This window comes from Buteo buteo, chromosome 9 (assembly GCF_964188355.1).
Source record: "Buteo buteo chromosome 9, bButBut1.hap1.1, whole genome shotgun sequence".
Taxonomy (NCBI): domain Eukaryota; kingdom Metazoa; phylum Chordata; class Aves; order Accipitriformes; family Accipitridae; genus Buteo; species Buteo buteo.
The window spans coordinates 41,745,949-41,766,088 of record NC_134179.1 but is presented as its reverse complement, the minus strand read 5'-3'; the positions used below and the strand labels follow the sequence as shown (position 1 = coordinate 41,766,088).

Below are 20,140 nucleotides of genomic sequence, written 5' to 3'. Positions count from 1 at the left end.
CTTTGCTTTTTAATTTGCTCAAAAGAATTCATGTTAAAATTAGTTCTTAAGAAATCCAGAGGTATTTTCATTTGTTTCACTCCCTCTCCTCTTCAGTGGCGAAATGGAAAACAAGAACAGAAAAAAAGGGAGATAATTGGGAGGATGCCAGCTGAGAAGTTTAAAATAGATTAAAAACATTCCTTTTTTCCACCTGCAGAAGAAAAATATATATACATATATATATACACAGGCATATATATATATGTATATAGTCCCATTTTGTTCCTTTAAGGAAAATTAGTGAATAATGATTATATCAGGAAGTGCCTATTTAACTAGGCTCTGCTAATTAGAGGACATGGGACAGCCCTGTCGTGCTTGGCATTGCAGAGGACCTTTGAATATCTAGGGTTGGTTTCCAAACGTACGTCAAGCCCATGAACCAGCCCTTTCCAGCCACGTGTCTCAATGTCCCCTCCAAAAAACTGGGATGAAGGAGGACTAAATCCTTTCAAATGTGTGGGGATGGGGGACTCCCCGCATGTGCATCCCAGCTGCTGTAAAGGCAAATGTGACACCCCTTACGGGGGAGTGACAGCCAGGTCCCCCACTCCAGCTGAGATGTGGCTCCTCCTAAAGTCTTGCTAATTAATCCTTAACAGCCTCCTGCATGACCCTAGAAACCCCACTTTTATTTGCTTTTCACACACTGTGAGTCCCAGTGTAATCCCCCAAAGAGCAGCAGCATCTCTACTCACTTGGGCATTTGTTTGATCTCTCTCAGCTTTTTTTTTTAAACACACACACGAGGCATGGAAAATGAGATATCAAAAGTTTCCGTATTTCTGGATCTGAAAGCAGAGTTGTAAAATGCAAACCATTTGACTACTCTACTGATGCTAGAATGCATGCAGCAGATTAAGAAATAGGCTACTGACATATTATTTATGTGCCTTCAATATTTTGTTATGGATCAAGTATTTTACCTCCCTAGGTTAAAAACACACGGCCCCAAAACACTCCCTGTAACAGATGTAGTGCAGGGCTGTACCTAGGAGGGTCCTGCTCTAAGAATCCTCAGTTAATTTGGAGCATTTCACAGTTGGAAGCTCAATAATTTACTTTCAAGGAAAATAAAGCAAAACCACCCCCCTTGGGAATAAAGGCACTGTTGCTTGTGGGGTGGCAGCACCCTGGCAGGTTCCCCAAAGCTGCGCTGGTCTCGGCTCACACTGGGGCGGGTTTCTCACGTACTATGGGTATTGAGGTAGCAGTAATAGAATTAAGGCTGAGATGGTAGCTTCCATGGAAACCCCTATTTCCAAGTGTTTTATGACTTTCTCGTAACATGGTGACTTCAGCAGGAATTGTTTTTGCAGCGGTTAGGCAAAGCAGAGAATTATTCTGGAAAGATTAGCGTTTGCAGAACACAACAAAGGAGCGCGTTCATTTTGCTCCACGACACACCAGCCTGCTGGGCTGCAACCTTAGATCTGCCCCACTGGGGCGGCTCGTTGGGTATCGGTGCCCAAATCATACCCCAGCAAAGGCAGCAGCTTTGCAGCTGCCCCGCCAGCCAGCGGTGCCCAGCTGTGCCCAGCCTTTGCTTTCTGCCCCAGCATCTCCAGTGGCACCGTGGCATGCTTCTGTGCAGGGCAAGGGGGTCTCTTTTCCGACCGATGGCGACTTGAACCTCCTGCCTGGGGACAACCGGTATCTGACCCCTGTTCTGCTTGGCTTGCGCTCCTGAGGGCTAAAATCAAGCCTTTCATTTTTTCAGGGGCTTTGACAGCACAAAACCCAACACCGCAAGGTGGAGATCAGAGTCCTGCACCCTTTGATCCCATCCCTGTTATCTCGCCTCCTGCTTTTCGGTACTAAACCAGCTATAAACCTGATGATATCGCAGCTTTGGCGAAGCTGATCGATGTCCAGGGTACACTCACGGTGTTAACTACCAACCCGTAACTCCTCGTGGCACCAAACTAGGGATGTATCTGCTGCCCACTCGCCCACTAGGAATTGCTCTGCAGAACTGAGCAACGGAATAAATCCCATAAATCCCCCGGGATGCACTAAGTCCCATTCACTGGGGTGGAGTGAAGCTGCAGCCCTGCGAGCCAAGCCCGGAAACCTCGGAAACTCTTTTGCCAAATTCACATTTATGGACCTGAGCTTTTAACTCAGTATCTCGCTGTCCCAGGGGATTGCAGGGCTCTGGCAAACAGGGGTTTTGTGGGTTTTTCAGCTTGGCAGTCACACTGTGAGTCCAGAGGGAAAAGCATTTAGGGTTGAGCTTTCACTCCTTTTGCTCCCTTATGGGATGAATTAAATAGTAGTAGTAATAATAATAATAATAATAATAATAATAATAGGGTCCAGCTGGAACAAAGTATTATGATTTACTTTCCAGGGGTTTTAAAGCTTTTATTTAATCCTTTTAGTCTTAACCTGAGTCGATGTTTGAAGTGAAAATGAAGTTTCAAAAGAAAGCAATGCTTTTGGTTCAGAAAAACTTCAGAATATTTGTCTTTTCCATACCTTTCTGGGGCATGCAGGTTACGTCTTGGAGAGGAGAATGGCACGATTCACTCGAAATGATTCACTGAATTTCTCCCGTATAGTTTTCTTTCCATCCAAACTCTGTTCTCCAACAGAAGTAGCAAAATCACCTACCCCAAAGGATAATTTTAAAAGTGACTTGTTGATTAATAAGCAATATTTATTGATTCCAGCTCTATTATTCCTTCCATGCATTAAGGCCAATAAGCTTTTAAGCTGCTCTGGCTCTATAAAGAATTAACCAGGACTCTGATGAAGCAAGTGCAGGGGGTGAGTGTGTAACAGGAGCTGCTTTCTCAAATAACTTGAAAAATGGAGACGGTTTCCAAAGGGTGGGTGGCCGGGCAGGGCGAGACGTCACACCAGCTGATGCAGGCTTTGAATTTTATGGTCAGGTTTTGTCTGGTTTGTCTTCATAATGTTTTCATGGGGAAGCTTTTGAATTTCAGCTCAGGGTGAAGTTGGTCTTGGCCATCCTACTCCTATTTACCATCAGCTGTTTGTTTGTTTGTTTGTTTGTTTTAATTAAGAAAAGTTACTTCCCTCTGATAAATCAGGCAGGGAGATTTGAGCAGATAATTTGGAGTGGGCGCATTTAAAGGAAAAAAGCAGCTGTCCACGCAAACCTGCTATTCTTTCCTTTACAATCCCCTTTTGCCAAGCTACCTCCACCTGAACAAAAATCAAGCAAAAAAGCCTTTAGAGAAGGGGAAGAGGTTGAAAATAAGCCAGCGGACAAAGTGCAGGGCTGCGCCGTGTTTCTCCAGCCGGGTACAACCCATAGCCCAGGCACTGCCAGAGAACCTGGCACCGTCCAAGACTCTCTTTGCCGCAAGGCAGCAACGAGGTTTGTGAGGGAGGGAATATTTGAGGATGTTTATAGTCAGGCACCTTTTATTTCCTTGGGTTTGTGTCAATATATCATGGGTATAACAATCTCAGACCGACACGTGGCGAAGCAGTTTGGATGTTTATTATCGTGTGAGTGAGCCAAGGGGAAAAACTCCCACTGGTTTCAACAGGCGGCAGGAAAAAAAGCTGAGATCTGCTTTGAAACCAGGCTGAGAGGCTCAACGGGAGCTACTAGACACCACGTTAGAACAAACGTAGTAACTTCTGGCCTTTTCCCATTCGATTTAAGAAAGGTCACGGCCATCTTTCACGGCCATCCCTTTCTGAAAAGGATTTGACACTTACGAGCAGCGCTAAAAAATGGTGAAACTCCTGCAGAGCGTGGACACAAGTACGCCGTGAGCAGGGGCACTGCAAATCATCAAAGTTATTTGAGGGAGTAAAGCTGAGCCCACAGCGATGTGTTTCTGCAAATCACTGCTGCCACCAATTCCAGCACGGGAGACCAGGGCACACGCTCAGGGCCCCTCAAACACATTTTTCCCCGTGGCCCCAGAGCCAGGAGTGGGACTTTGGGGACGGTTTGCCGCACATTTGAGGCTTTGCCACAGTAAAAAAGAAACTCTGGTGATAACTAGGCTGTAACGGCTCCATCTATTGGGTAAAAATATACAACGGATCAAAACGCACATGGAAAATGAATTCGGGGGGGAAAAAAAAATATCAGAGGGGATTCGAAGCAGTTATTGCCACTTACAGCTTAACTGGACACAATTATAGGAATGCTTCTCAGTACTACTCGAAATCAAAATGAAGGTAACGGCGAAATGCTTTTCAGCGATCAGAGCTAAGCAAACCCGATGAGATGCCAACACGTATCGCAAGTTATTGTCGTCTCGTGAAGGTGTTGGGGAAAAGGGGCTTTTTTTGCGTGTCCGATGCAGGGCAAAATGAGCCCTCTGTCCCCCAAAGGGCTCTCCGGGCTTTGGCATGACACGGGCAAATGGGTAGCAAGGGTCGGAGGGAGGGTGATGCTTCGGTGAATGTGCTTCTCCGTGCTTCCAGTCGGCTTTCATGGAAGCGGAGAACCGTAGAGCAGCTTTGCTACGGAAAGCAAAAAAAAAGCAATCCCCCCCCCCCCAAAAAAAGCCAATCCACCACTTTTCCCAGAAAAGAACCGCTACAAAGAGCAGGCTGCAAACCTTGCCTGTATTTCTGGAGGCTTTGCTTGTGTCTGTGATATCATGTTTTCCCCCGGGGATGCTGAAAAGCAGAAAAACAAACTCCGGCTGGAGGAGGGAGAGGGAGAGAGAGGGAGGGAGAGAGGGAGGGAGGGAAAGAAGGAGGGAGGGAGGGAAGAAGGAGGGAGGGAGAGATCCCCAAACCCCGGCCGAGGCCGGCGGCAGCGGCGGTCCCGGGAGCAGCGGGCAGGGCCGGGCTCCCCCCTGCTCCATCCCGGGGGGATAAATCGAGGGGGGGGGGGAAGGAGGGGGTTTCTCCAGCGAAGGAACGGCGCGATCGGGGCCGAGCATCCCTCCCTCCGCCTCCCGAGCGGCGCCGCAACCGGGACTTGCACCTCGGGAAAGCTTCGTTCCTTTCTTCCTCCTCTTCCTCGGCGGCGGTCGGGGCGCGGAGGGGAAACCCCGGGGGAACGGAGAGCAGCGGAATCCCGGCCCGGGCAGCATGAGAGCCGGCCGGAGCGCGGGTCGGGGCTAAGGCGGAGCGGCACCGGGGAGCGGCGGGGGGGGGGGGTCCCGGAGCGACCGCCGGGGCTCGGCAGGCGCTTGGTGTCGGCGAGCACCGGAGGTCCCGGCAGCGAGCCCGGTAGTACCGGCAGGGGAAAGGGAGCGGGGAGGGGAAGCCCGCGGGGTTGCGGGGGAGCTCGGCGGTGCCCGGGGGGGGGGGGGCGCCGAGCCCTCTGCTCCCGCGGGCGGCGCCCGGTACCGGCGGCGGCAGCGGAGGAGGAGCAGGGGGAGGACGAGGGGTAACGGGACTCGGCGCCGCAGCATGTGAGCGGCGCGGGCGGCCAGGCGGGAGGGCTCGGCCGGCGACTGGCGGGCAGGGCCGCCCCGCGGCGCAGCGGCGAGCGGCGGCGGGGCCCGGCCCGGCATGCCGCGCTGCCGGAACTACTGGCCGGCTGAAAGCTCGGTGGCGGCGGCGGCGGCGGCGGCGGTGGTGGTGGTGGCGGCGGTGGTACCGCCGGGGCGGCGGCGGCGCCTTACCCGCTTCGCCGGTTCCCCCCCGCCTTTTCCCCCTTCCCCCCGCCGCCGCCGCCGCCGCTCGGGGCCGCTGCCGGCCGCGAAGCGGCGGGGCCCGGCGGGGCCCGGCATGGCGCGGCGCTGCTCGCACTGATCCCGGGGCTGGTCGGCGGCGGCGGCAGCGGGCGGCGGCGGCGGCGGGGAGCGCCCATGGCGCGGGGGCGCCGGGTGCCGGCGCTGCGCACGCGGCTCCACGGGCTGCGGCACATGTGCTCGCGGCGGGCGGCGCTGCCGCGGCGGGCGCTGTGGGTGCTGGCCTTCTGCACCGCCCTGGGGTTGCTGCTCTCCTGGTCCTCCAACCGCCTCCTGCACTGGCTTTCCTTCCCTTCGCACACCCAGGTGCGCACCGAGTGGAGCCGGCAGCTGCCTTTCCCCGCCGTCACCCTCTGCAACAACAACCCGCTTCGGTTTCCCCGGCTTTCCAAAGGGGATCTTTACTACGCCGGGCACTGGTTGGGGTTGTTGTTGCCCAACCGGACGGCCCGGCCGCTTCTCACCGAGCTGTTGCGAGGGGACGAGGCGAGGCTCCGGTGGTTCGCCAAACTGGCGGATTTTCGCCTCTTTTTGCCCCCCCGCCACTACGAGGGCATCAGCGCCGACTTCATGGACCGCCTGGGCCACCAGCTGGAGGACATGCTGCTCTCCTGCAAGTACCGCGGCGAGCTCTGCGGGCCCCACAACTTCTCCGCGGTGAGTGCGCTCCGGGAAAGCCCCCTCTCCCCGTTCTCCCCCCCCTCGGGGCCCGACCCCGGGTCCGGGTCCGGGCTCTCCCCGTGGGTTTTTCCCACGCTCGCGGCGTTGCGGGCCCCCCCCCCCCCGGAGCTGCAAAGTTCTCGTCGCAGCCCCCGGTCCCTTTGGGAAACTTCCCGGCGGATCTCTGCCCAGCGAGCTGTTGCCCTGAATGCTTTTTTTTCCCCCCCTCTGGACCGAAGCCGATGCTTTCTGTTTTAAGGGTCACTCTCGCCATCAGCGGTGGGTGGTGAGGAGCTCGCTGCCCCCTTATTTTTTAATTAGGAAAAAAAACCAAACAAAAAGCACCCCACTGCAGCCGTCCCAGCTTACTTCTGTCACATTTTCCCTGTTGCTTCCAGCATAGTTGCATCTCAACTTTTTCCATCTCCTGCTGCGAGGCAAAGTTTCCTCAGGTGAACTCTGGCTGCAGACACGAGGTTTAGGCTCAGCTTTGCTCCCGCACGCTGGGGAGGGGGGGGCTGGCAGCTGGACCCCTCCCGGACCCTCTGCCAGGGGTCGGTGACCCACGCTCGCTTTGGTGCCCGTTCCTTTTTTGCTGCCCGGTGAATTCCTCGTGGGTTAGCTGAGCTGCACCCTGCGCAGCTGTGTGGTGTTGTGCAGCGTGATTTGGTTTGCAAATGATGAGCTCCGCTAATTGGAGCTGCCGCCTTTACCTTCTAGAAGGGCCCCGGCCCCCTTTGCGCGAGGGCTGACGCGCCGGGCAGGAGTTTGCCCGTGGACTCTGCCGTGGGATCGAAGCCCTAACCTTAGGGCACTGTTTTACAAACCACCAGGAGTGTCTGCTTGGAAAAATTCCCGTGGGACTGTTTGCAAGCTCCAGTGCGGTAAGAGGCGATGCTGAATCGTAATAGCTCTACGTGAGAGCTGAAACCGGACTCTTTTGAATGACCCTTTCGTACTTCATTGATAGCAGCTGGATGTTTATTGGGCTGGAATATTCTGCTCTTATAATCTCTGCAGATATCCAGGAGAGAGAGGTATACGCTGTGATTAAATACTCTTGCTGCTGTTAGTGGTGCTGGTGTCTGTAGGGAGAGATAACTAGTTGGAGCTGTTGCTGCTTTGCACGCAGGAGAGGAGTTGAATTCCCTGTTCTGTAAGCGCTGCCTGAGATGCATACCTAAAATCAAAAGAAATTGTCTCTTTGGACTTGTCACATCAGCCTAGCTGGCTGCTAAATTGTAAAGGGGAGGAGAAAGAAAATCCCTGCGGGATGAAGTGAGCTGCCCAGGACTGTTGAGTTAGCATATGCCGCTGCAAAGATGAGCAGAAATGGCACACTTAAAAAAAAAAAAAAAAAGCATATTGAGACAGGCCCTTTCTAGTAGGACACGTCTGCAAACCAGTAAGGTGGCATAAGGAAATTTGGGAATAATAGGCAGAAACAGGCACTCTGCCTCTGGGCTGTGAAAAGCTGCCTTCCTCTTCCAGTTCCCCAGTTTACAAGTGTGATGATGTTTGCTAGTCGTCAGTAGGGCCTGACTGTAGGTTTTAATGAACTCTTATTCCAAGTTGCGGCGAGCAAGGCAACGTGATTCGCGTTGTCCCAAGAAACATAAAGCCTGGAGCGCTGTTTTGGCTTGACCCGGGCAAAGGATGCTGTGGGGAGTGATGCAGGAGTTAAGGGCAGACTTTCTTTGCTGTAACTGGTTCCTAAATGCTCTGCGGCAGCTGTTTCATACCGCCGAGGCGGGCTAACGAACGTGGTCTTCGCCAACAGTCCTGCCCAGATCTGAAAAGCTGCCTCTGGAGGGTGGGAAGGAAGGGAACGGGTACGTGCCAGCCCCGGGAGTCTTGCTGGGAGCTCGCAGCACGCCGAGACCTGGCCCGGGGCGCGGGGGAGCACTCCCCATCTCTCCTGTCAGACCTGCGCCGTCGCGCGGAATCGCTCAGCTGAGGAAATAGGAGAAATACAGGGGAATTTTTAACCCTTCTTCCCATCCCAAAGGGTGTGTGGCCCCAGGGGGATGCACTGGAGTGGAGGGAGATGGGAGCCCTCCGTGCCGGGGGAAGCAACTGGATCTGCCTTCCCTGCAGCAAGTTGCTGCGTGAAGCGGGGGGGGGGTTTAGTGCCAACTCCCTCCGTCACAGCTCGTCCTTCCTCCTGTGTTTTAAAGCAAAAGAGAGTGACCTCTGTGTCGTCCTTGAGTAAAGGCTGAGGAGCTTCTCCACCTGTGAATCCCTAGTAAGGGGAGATGTTTCTTGGGGAGATGCTGGAAACAACTTCTTTGGGAAGTGTCCGGAGAGCTCGCTGCGGAGCGACCTTGCTCCCCCAGGGCGTGTGGTCTGGGATCGAGGTACCAAACCCAGGGTTTGGGGTTTGCTGCGAGGGTTGAGAGTTGGGCAGCCCCAGGCATCCCTTTGGGTCTGGGCAACTTGAAGCTTCTGCTTTTCTTCTGATCCGGGAGGAAATAACACCAAGGAGGGGCAAGAAAATTGTGTGGTTTGAACTGGACACAGATATGAAGGAAAGCGGGTGAAAAAGATCAAATGCAAACGGAATAAATGATAGTGTAAAGAGTATTTTGCAGTTTTATACCTGCTCGGATGCTCAAAGAGCATTTTCTGTCTCAAAAGACATGAGTGAGGTAATGCTTTCAGGGTTATATCTTTTATTGGGTAAAAAAAAAGCAAAAGAGCAAACCAGACTTGTTTTTGAGCAAACAAGTTCTTCCTTAGATCTGAAACAGAAGAAAAGGCTTGGGATGAGAGAGCTGGTCTCCTTTTATTCTTTCCAGCTCTGTTAGTGCATCTCATACAAGAGATTGCCTTTCCTTTCAACCTCGCTTTGTTTATACCATTAGGGTATGGTGGGAATTGCACTTCTGTAACATGAAAAAGCAAAGGGCTACTTGAGAATAAGCACAGGAAAACCAACGTGTGTAGGTAGCGTTGCTTTTTTATTCCCCAGTAGATGTAAATATAGGGGGGGTTGGGCTGATTTGTGGAACTCAGTGTTGCAGGACTAAAATGATCTAGTTGGGCATGCTTAGCTTTTTGAGGAGCACTCAGTTTTGACTTATTCTCTTGCCTGTGCAAGGTTAGGTTTTGTCGGCTGCGTGCAGTGTTTTCCAGCTGGATGATGACAATTGTATACGGGCGAGATGGAGTCTGGCACCCCTCGGTCAACGTATCTGGGTTTACTTATTTCCGTAGGCTGGATCTAAAAGCTCCGCTGTTGCACGATGCGATGGTTATGCACGTGCTCGACTGTCGCCTTGACTCAGAGGCTTTAAGAAAAGCAACTCTTCAGCAGTTGGTGTCCTTCAGAAACTTCTTCCAGTTTCTAACATAAAACTGTCAGAACTGGGCAGTTTAATGATTAAAGATGGTATTTGCTTTCCCTTGCAGGAATGGCCCTATCTATCTGTAACTGAGTATCAGGATTAAGTGGACAATTGCTTTGCTCTGCATCGCTTGAATTTGGGTGTTGATTTATTCCACTGAGCTCTCCTTGTTTCCAAAATATTTATCTTGGTTGTCCTGTCCTGTGCTTATTGATTTCTTTTATTCTTTTTTTTTTTTTTTTTTTATTTCTGTCTGAGAAAGTTATTAATACATCCCAGGGGTTGGGATTTATGGCCAAATTACCTCATCCTGATTTAATAACTTCCCAAATAAAACTTGTCACCTGTGGCTCTGCCTGGGAAACTGCAGCTCACGACCTGCCTGTTGCAAGGGGGAGAGATGGGCTTTGCAGGGAGGGATGGCAGGTTTCCGTCTCCATCCTGATTCCACCGCGGTGGAACAAGCCCTGGTGAAGGCTGTGATTTATGGGGCTGCTTCGAAGGCTCTGCAGTCAATACCTGTTAGTGTTTTTCATTTGCTCACCATTTATTTTTTTAAAACATTCTTATTTATTCCCAGAACAGGGACTTTATGGGGTAGCAGTTGAACAGAGACCTGGGTGCTGCTTTGCTGCAGGAAAGTGCATTTTTAAAAAAATACTCCTGAATGCTGGGGTGCGGGGGCATTATTTTGCTGTTTCCCCACTAGATGATCAGCTGTGTCCAGTATGAAGCTGACACTCATCAGACTAAATTAATGAGGCATTTCCAGCGCTAGGTTTGCATCAGGTTTCGTTGTGACCGCAGGTGGGAAGTGCTCTGCCACCAGCCTGGATGGACCGAGGCCGGGAGTAGCTGTAAGCACCGTATTTAGCACCACCATAACTAATTGCACGGTAATTTCGGCGTGTGTGTGTGGTTTTGTTTGTTTGGGGATTTTGCTCACTCAATTACAAACAAACTGTTTTACCCAATTCCTTTTTAGATCCCTATTCTGTTATATTTTTATTTTAATTATTTATTTATTTTTTTTAGCGCCAGTTCCAAACATAACTTAAATCTGGCTCGCTGTTACTATTGCTTTTGGAATGGAAACGGGTTGCGTTTAATTATGCTGATGTGGGGCTGAAGCTTTAAATATGCTCCCGATTTGTACAACTGCCATTTAAGGGAACTACGAGCGGAGCCAGTTGGATTCAGTCTCACTCATTAAAGCAGCAGTGCCAAGTCCGTGCTCTCCTCACCAGACTGCAGCGGCATGAAGTAATACTGCTAATTTTGTGTTTGTTAGTGTCAAAGAATCCAAGGAGAAATTAGGACTGAACAGTACTAAGTGCCGCCCAAAAAGATGCTTGCTGTGAAAGATGGGCTGGCTCCGACGAGGGGTTTGGGGCGATTTAATGTACGTTTGGGTCAATTGGTCCCTGCGCTGAAGTTAGATATCCTTGTTTGCCTGCAGAGTCGGTTGTTGAGGTGATTGTGACTGCAGTTAGGCTGGGGAATAAAAATTGAGATGAGCTGGCTTGGAGATTGCCACTTAGTTGCTGGACTGTGGATGGGCATCGGGCTGCTGAAGGAGCAGGGTAGGGACCAAGGAGCAGCGCCTGGCTGGTGAGGCACTAGCCCTTCCAAAGCAGGTTTGCTCTGGAGAGTTTTAAGAGATCCCAAATAAATCCATGGAGCAAGAAAAGCTGGGCAGCGTGCATGATCTGGGGTCGTGGGCTTCTGCTCTCACCTTGTTTAATTTGGGACCTTAATGCTTGAGGAGAACCGGCTCCTTTGGCAGTCACCAGCAGCTCTGCAGGGCTTTTTATTATCGCATCTTTTAGATTTAGGAGTCTGAAATAGGATGTGGCTGGAATGTAGGTACCTAAATCCTTTTTTTTTTTTTTCCTCCAGCAGATAGCTTAATTTATCTTGTCTCATGGGATTGATAGACCACATCAGCAGAGCACCAGCGGACAGATGTCGTCTTGGTGCTGGAGCTGAATTTGTAAGGGCTGTTTGCCGTGATGTTTGAGTGGATGGATGGCAAGGGGTTGGCGGAGAGAGGAGGTGGGTATGGTGCTGGGAGCAGGAGGACAGTCCAGGGACTGGGAGGGAATTAAAATGGTCGAGCCATCGGTACGGGGAGCTTGGCTTGACAGTGACATGAACTGGTGTGAAGGGGTTACCGTCTTCATCGCTATTTATGGTTCCTTGGAGTTGGAATTAGCCCTCTGATGTGCTAATCTTCATCAGCGTGGCCGTCTGCCAAAGCGCTTTGCACTTCTTGGCATCGGCCGTGGAGAAGGTGTATGTTTTGTTTCGGAAAGGGCTGGTCCTCCTTCCTAGTTCTGGCTTTCAGGAGGTGGATTAGGTCTGGTTGAAATTCAGACCTCCAGTCTCCTGGAGCACTTAGTTTGAATTTATTTTTTTCTAATAGGTATGATATTAGAACTTTTCATGATGTAAAACCTCTGAAAACGTTTTGGTTTGGTGTCATCTTCTTGACTTTTCATCTTCTCCTTAAGTGTAGACCATATAGTCGAAGCAGAACCCTTTGATAATTTCCCATTGGGAAATGGAGATGTTTTGAGAACTCTTCTGTTGCAACGTTTTTGGCCAGTTCTTACTCAAACAGATTTTAGGTGGAGACATTACTGGTACCTTTCAACGCAGCGCGAGCCAGTATCCTTCCAGACATGAGGAAGATAATATGCAATCGCAACATAACTGTATTTTCCCACCCTCTATCTTTTGAGCATCTCCTTGAAAGAAAAAAAAAATAATTGACAGATTGAGGAGAGTGTGCAGTATAATGGCAATAAAAGAGGTACGACTGTGAGGCTTGATTTATGAGGCAGGACCAACGGAGCTGTGTGGGTTGTCCAAGCCAAGGGTGGCTGTGAGAGCTGGATGTGGCTCTTTGAGGAGCTAGTCTCTCATGAGGATGTGTTTGGGATGGAGCAGAGAAATTCGGACTGCGAAGATTCAAGGGTGAGGTGGATAGCAACTTCCCTAACTGGCCGTCTGCCGGACACAGGCTATCAAGAACAGGCTGTGTGGAACAATCCGTTACCGTCTCGTGGATAAGCAGTTTGGTCCAGCTAAGCTGCTCTGACTGTTGCCTCTTTTCTTTTTTTTTTTTTTTTTAATTTGAAAAATGACATTGGGTTTTAAAGGCTGGCAAAAAACTGATCTGAGGAATGCGCCTCGCTGCTGGGTCAGCACTAACATCTCCGAGCTTCATCAATACGCTGCACTGGGAAGGCCACGGTGAAATTTTTCAAGCTGACGTGGAGATGTGCCGCCCGGGCTCTTGCTGTGAACTCTTCAGGCTGTGTAGGATGAGGGTGTTCAGGGAGACCTGCTCTGCCTTGCTAATTTAGGAAAAATAAAAAAGGAAGGTTCTTTATATTTTATGGTTTTGCAGCCCCTTGGTCTTTATTTCTGGGTAGCGCTACACTGCAAGTGCTTGGTGCGGAGGATATCTTTGAAGACTAAATGTCTTTCTGGCGTGGGAGGCTGCTCTTGGGTCACTTTTCCTCTAGGTTTGGCCAGAAACTGGTGTGCAGCAGGAGGAGATCTTTGCATTAGGGCTCTTTGCTGGACTGGTGGAGACTAGATGTGCTATGGATTGTGTGGCTGTAAAGGGACATAGGGTTGCGACTTCTTGGCCCGCTGAATTTGGGAAGAGCAGGGCTGGGTTGTGCTCGTGCTGATACGTGCTCCTGGATCCTTTACATTGAATGCTTTGCAACCCACTTGATCTGGGTCCAGATGCAAGCAACTGTTTAAACTTTGCACGATTGTAGGTTTTAACAAAATCTGGGCAAGTATTTGGGGCGAAAACTCTTGGGACTGTTATTTCAGGCAGGAAAGAAAAAAAATCTGTTTGGTGGGGACGTGATTCAGCTGAGGTTTTGCCACTACCACCGTGAAACTTTTGAGCTTCTCCCAGTTTCTGGTCCTCTTTTGTCCCTGGGTTGGAGCACAGGACCAAACCCCTTTGCTTGCGTAGGGATGTACAAATGTGCTGTTTGTCAGGAGGAGGGACGAGTGTGGTTGGGAGAGGGGGATCAGACTGCAGAAACGGAGGAGGGATTTTTAGCAGGACTTTCCCGTGTGGTTTTTTTTCTACATGCTTCTTTTTTTTTCTTTTTCATTTCTGCCGAAGCCATCAGTCAGGAAACGAAATACCGGTTAGTCGCATGCTAAACATGTAATCATCAACATAGGTTTGTTTTAGTTATATAATAGATTCCAAGTAATTACTTGCCCCCCTACAGCGGAATTAATATAATTAGGGACATAATTACAGTTACCTACCACTCAGGGATTCTGCAAAGGCTTAATTAATATTTGCAAATTGCTTCAGAATCTGCCAACCATCTACTAATACATACCGAACACAAAGAATAATAATTCTCGTATTGTTATGTAGGTACCGAAGGAAGCTGGTGTGGGGAGGTTAAATAACTGCAGCAGAAATCCAGGTCTTCTGCAGGGTGGGAGTAAGTCAGCCTTGGGCTCCCGCCTGCCCCCGCACACTCGCGAGATGCTGCGGAGAGTTTGTTTAATGAAAATGGCTGTGGGGAGCCTGTTATCCTCCAGAGGCTGTTGGGGTTTGCCCTTTACTCTGGATGTAGTTCAGGGTAATGTTATTTATCCTGAAATCCCCGGGCTCGTGGAGCTTGTCCCCGGCTGGAGCATTATGTGGGGCCGTAAGGGCTTTGCAGCATCCCAGGCTGGCTCCAGTAACAGTCGCTTTTCCCAGTGGGATGGCTGAAATTGGAGCTGGGATGAGCTTTTTCTTTTGGGCTTGCTTTTTTCCATCCTGGCTGCGGGCTTGCCACCTCCTTAGCCAGGATGGAGGAGAACTGCTCGAGTCGGACTGCAGGGTATTACTGCAAATGCATTTATCCCTGGTTAGGTTTAAGCCTGCACACGGGGCTGTTACTTGTCTGTAAGTTTTGCATCCTGATGCCATCCAAGGGCACGTTTTCCATTCCCTGACCGTGCAGGCAGAAACCAGCCTGGAGTCGGCACCGGCCGGCGGCCGGGTCCATGGGTGCAGATGCTGGCTGCAGGGCAGGGCTGGTGCAATGCCCTTATTTCTGATTGCAGGGACAGCGATTGCTGCGTGCACGCGTGGGGCCTGAAGCTGGCTGGGGAAATCCTGCCTGTAGTGGATTGCCCATGCCTTAAAGAATAAAAATCAAACTTAGAAGACACATGCTGGCCCCGAAAGACTTAAAAGCGCGTAGGCGGGCTTGGCCAGGGTTTAGCAGCGGGGCTATTTCTTCTTCCTTTGCTTTCTTCTGCCCTTTTGCTTGATTGTAATTCTCTTTTTTTACCCTGCATTTCTGCTCTGTCTCACCTTCTTTGCAGTTTTCACTACTTCTTTCACCCTTCCATAATTTCCTTTCCTTTTTCCGCTCCTCTCTCTCTGCTACTCTGTAACCCAGCCAAAAGCCACCCGTGAATCTTGATCTGTTTTGGAGTATGCTCTTCTCTACACTTTTCTTCTCTCTTTCTGAAAATGGGGAACCCTGTTGTTGCAAACCTCCGTGATAATGCAGCTGATTCATTTCGCTGTCAGGCAGTTCTGGGAATTTTTCCTCTGTTTTTTTTTTCCTTACCCTGAGTGCTGTAATTTTATGCAGTGGGAGCAGGTATTTGTAATCTGTTTTTGATTGTTCCACTCCCCTCTCCCACAACTTTGTAATTTACTTCTGGAATAAAACAAACTCCAGCAAAACATCTTCCTCAACACCCTTGAGCTTTAAATTTTTCAATAATAAAGTGTGAACATAAATTAAGAACTAGAGCTGTTACTAATCTTATGACCACACTTGCTCACATACTGATTTTTGTATGGTATATTAAATCAAGAAGAATGGCCTATTATAATACAATTAGCTGTGATTCACTAGCAGGAATTAGTGTTGTCATGTGGGGGAAAAGTTGCATAATATGATTGGAAAAGACTGAAACCTTTGTGGTTTGGGTTTTTTTCCTTTCCTTTTTGCCTTTTAAAAACACTTCAACAGCTGGAATCAAGGAAACCTGTGATAGGGAATTCACTCCGTATTTTGTAATAAATTTACGTAACGATCAAAAGTGTCTCATTGTGAGCATGTAAATCTTTATAGGCTCCCAACATATGTTACTGACAAAAATAAATAATCTTATCCTGTAGCTTTGTTAGACTTAATGCATCAGTGCTTCCCAATCCACTCTTCTGGAAGGACCCCAATCTGTCTGAGCAGTGGGCAGGAGCAAAAGCATCAGCAATTCGACCTTAGAGCTGTGTTCCTTTAGCTACAAATCACTTCAAAACCAGTATAGATTTGAGAATTGTAGGGGTTTTTGCAAGCGGTTGGAGAAAGGTGGAAGCTGAGTAGCATCCCTCTCTGGCTTGAGGGCTTGCTGGAAACATCTCCTTGTACAATGCTGTCGGTCTGCTCAGGGCTGCATTTGGTTTTTGTGGTCTCTTACAGGACTTGCTGCTTGGGGCTGTGGACCCTAAACTGTGTTTCTTGTGGGAGGATGCTTCAGGGTTCATCCAAAATCATACAGAGTTGGTGCATGAGGTCCTTTGGGCTCTGACCTGGGCTTGCGCTCCTTGAAGCCTTGTAATTCCAACCAGGAGTCTTTGGCTTTTCTCCATCCAAGTGGCAACGTCATTGAGAGATACTTTGTGTAGATCCTAGGTGTTTTGTCCCTCTTGTTTTTTGAATGGGATGTTTGAAAACTTCCTTCTGCCTGTGCTTGTGAGAGAGAGGAAAACCCCTCTCTTTCCTCACTAACCAGGCGGTGGGAGGTGACATAGTTACATCCAGCTCTGCCCGAGGGCAAGCACAGCGGCCGCAACATCCAGGAGATGGGTCTGAAATCACTTGCAAAACCACAAGTGAAATTTAAGTCAGCTTTCCTCACCAGCTCTTTCTCAAGGTGCTGGGAGGGAGGTACCCACTTACGCAGAGATTTAATGGGCTCTGTTATAGGGGTGTCCGGTGAGAAGGGTCTAATGGTCCTTTCCCATTGCAGTCTAGAAAGCAATGTGGCTTGTGCGTGTGTTTTCACTGTTGTATTTTATTTTTTTTAGAGCTGGGGCCTTGCTGAGCGTTAGAAGGAATGCCTTTCCCTCCTCGCTGCCAACACCCCAGGCTGCTTTCTGCTCCCTGCCTGCTCTCCTGCCTGCTCTCCTGCCCTGTGCCTGTCTCGGTCTGCACCTTGTCTTAGGAATTGCCCCTCCATCACCTTCAAGAGCTAAGGGAGAAGGTTTCCTCTTTTTGCAGGCGAGGAGATGAGGAGGGATGGAGATGCTGAGGGTGGTGCTAGGTCCCAAGGCAAGCTGCAGATGTGCTCGCACACCTCCGTGGCTCCATGGGGAACAGGAATGAGCCCTTGAGGCTGCTTCTCCCTGCACAACCCCATGGGCGAGCGCAGGGACACCTGCTCCCACGTCAGCAGCCTGCTCCCCTGGGGTTTGCCTTGTGGGGCTTCAGCACTCTCAGACCTTCTTTCCTTGCTAAATTTAGTAGAAACTACCAAATGCCTCCAAAAGTAGTGGAAAACAGGCAAGTTTTTTGCTGTACTACAGCAGGAAAGCAGCCTGAAAGGTTCCCTAAAACACACCAATGTGTCATACGGTTCCCCCAGGTGCATGTAACTTTATAACAAATATTTGCAATAGCAATGGATTCTCTAAGGGATTAGTAGTCTTTACCCTCTGTTTTCTTCCCCCAGTGCTTCCACCTCCTGGCATAATGCATGGAAACGTGTGTGCTGCTCATGGTGGGATGTGGGAGCATTGAGGCTGGGACTACGTCTTTGCAGCTGGAGCAGCAGCTTGCAGCGTACCAGTTAAGATAACCAGCTAATTCCCTGCACTGGATGATAGTTAAGCATCTCCTAGTCGCTAAACCAGTTTATGCTCAGCTGAATGCAAAAATGCATTTCTCCCAGAGAGTGTATTTCAACATAAGGTATCACCCTACCTTGAGTTATTCACTGCAAAACAATACTTAAAATATTTACTGCATAAGGTGACAAATCCAGACATTGCATGCACATAATCCCAGCTACCTACACCATCATAAAATCAACACGCTCCGTAATATCAAACGCATCAATCATTCTGTTTCTAATAATGTCTGCATCCATATAGTCTCTCTGTCGAAACCTCCTACCAGTCTGGGATGACTTATTGCACCCAGGGCTGAGGCTAGATTTTGTGCTGTGCGTTTTATTAGTGGTTATCGACACTCACTCTCGTGCATGCACCAACATATTTCAACTGAGCAACCAGCCAAGGATGCATGCAAAGCTGGCTGATGGTTTTCTTCTGAAAAGCGCATTTGCTTTTTTTACCTTTACAGACTTTGCCTCCTTTTCTCTGTCCCTGTGTCGAACATAGATCCGATTTCCCTTATCCTTTCCCTCCATCCAGGTTTATCAGTCTCCAAATGTGGCTGGAAGCATTAATCTTCCATCCTTCCTGCCCTCTCTGCTCTCACAGCCCCTTTTCCCCCTCCATGTGGGGGTTAGGGACACAAAAGTCCCCAACCTTTTGACAAGATAATGGTCCCTTGCTTTACACGGGTGGGTTTGTGGTTGTAGGAGGCTATTTCAGTGTCACAGTTTCTGCTCGCTGTTCTCTCCCTAAATAATTAAAATGCAATTGCCAGGCATTAAAAGTATGATCTTCCTGACTCTAAGATCATATGTTTTCATGGCTCTGGAGGGCAGAGGCTTCATCGTGGCTTTTTTGCCAAGCAAGCAGAGTGAGGAGAGAGACGGGACAGATGGATGCTCCTGTCTTGACTGTTTTGTTTTTTTTTCACTCCTGCTTGCAAGCTCCCAGCTGCTCCTGGGCCTCGTGTGTGCCCCTGAGTTGGCACAGCCTTTGGAGAAGGCTCTGTTCTTGGTGCTCTGCATCGCTCCAGGTGACTTTCCCTGGTCCTCTCTCTTCTTTCCATCACCTCCCTGCTGCTCTTGTCGCATTTTCCATTGCCCTGTTCCCATTGCCATCCCCAGTTTTTGGCTGCCGGTCAACTCTTGAGCATCTGGCTGTGCTGCTGCTTGGTTGCCTAAGCCCAACCCACGTTGCCCTGTTGGTTGAGCAGTATTTTCCGCATAATATTGAACACAAACCTTTTTCTGTTTTAAGCATCCTTCTTAAATCGTGGGGGCCAGAACTGCACACAGTATTGCCTCACCTCGGATGGTGTCTGCAGTTCTGGGCCCCACCGTTGAAGAAGGATGCTCAGGTCCTCGAACGGGTCCAGAGGAGAGCAACCGAGCTGGTGAAGGGCTGGCAGGCATGTCCTGGGAGGAGTAGCTGAGGGCTTTGGGCTTGTCTCGTTTGGAGAAAAGGAGGCTGAGGGGTGACCGCATGGCTCTGTACAGCTCCCTGGGGAGGGGACGTGGAGAGGGAGGTGCTGAGCTCTTCTCCCTGGGATCCAGTGATAGGACACCTGGGAATGATTCAGAGCTGCACCAGGGAGGTTTACACTGGACATTAGGAAGCATTTCTATACCGAGAGTATGCTCAAATGCTGGAACAGGCTTCCTCGAGAGGTGGTCGATGTCCCAAGCCTGTCAGAGTTTAAGAGGCATTTGGACAATGCCCTTAACAACATGCTTTACGTTGGTCAGCCCTGAAGTGGTCAGGTGGTTGGACTAGATGACCATTGTAGGTCCCTTCCAACTGAAATAGCCTAATCTGTTCTGTTCTATTCTATCCTATTTTTTGACTGTTACCATGCTCTAGAAAGTTTCTGCTTTTGATTTTTCCAAGCAATGGACAATGCATCATCACTTTATTGCTTATGTCAATTCACCTGGCTTAACTTTTTTGTGCTAAATTAATTGTGCTAAATTAAACGCATGTGCCGATGTGTCCAAGGCACTCGCATAGGCAAGTCATTGGAGGCAGGTATAAACATGTTCTTGGCTGGGTATGGAGATGCAATAAAATCATTAGTGTCCCATGACGGCGTGACTTGCTGCTTGGACAAGCTTCATCTCAACTCCTAGTGTTTCTCTGTGTTGGCTGCTGGGGATTTATAGCTGCAGGATGTGCAAGTGTTTTGTAACCCACATATTTTTGTATTTGCATAAATATGTCCTCCTTTTCAAAAGACCTTTTGCTCATGAAGTCACATTGTTCACTTTCAACTTTGGACAAGAGGGTATTTCTTTTCACCAGAATTTGACCCAGTGCCCTGCTACTGCCACTGAATTAAACCATCATTATTAGTTAATTGGTTGGCAATATGGTGAAATTACAGGTCCCTTTTCCCCACCACGTCTCGCCCTTCCCAAGGTTGGGGAGGTTATATTTAGAGTGACTCCTGGATTCGAGATATGCCACCTCTTCGGAGAGATGATAAGTACGTGGGAAGGAGATAGATCAATATAAATCACAGGGTTTGTAGCTTTACACAGGCTGGT

General features: G+C 49.6%; 1 protein-coding gene across 2 annotated transcripts in view; it reads left to right on the top strand.

The window, feature by feature from the left end:
• ASIC2 (acid sensing ion channel subunit 2) overlaps positions 1 to 20,140 on the top strand; it is a 512,156-nt gene that overhangs the window by 403,711 nt on the left and 88,305 nt on the right. The window contains exon 1 of one of the 2 annotated variants that reach the window (XM_075036234.1): positions 5,299 to 6,344. The exons of the other annotated variant lie outside the window; for it this stretch is intronic. Coding sequence (XP_074892335.1) covers positions 5,805 to 6,344 — 540 coding nt within the window. The 5' untranslated portion in view covers positions 5,299 to 5,804. Of the gene's footprint in view, positions 1 to 5,298; positions 6,345 to 20,140 lie in introns of those variants that run through there. 2 annotated transcript variants of the gene reach the window in all.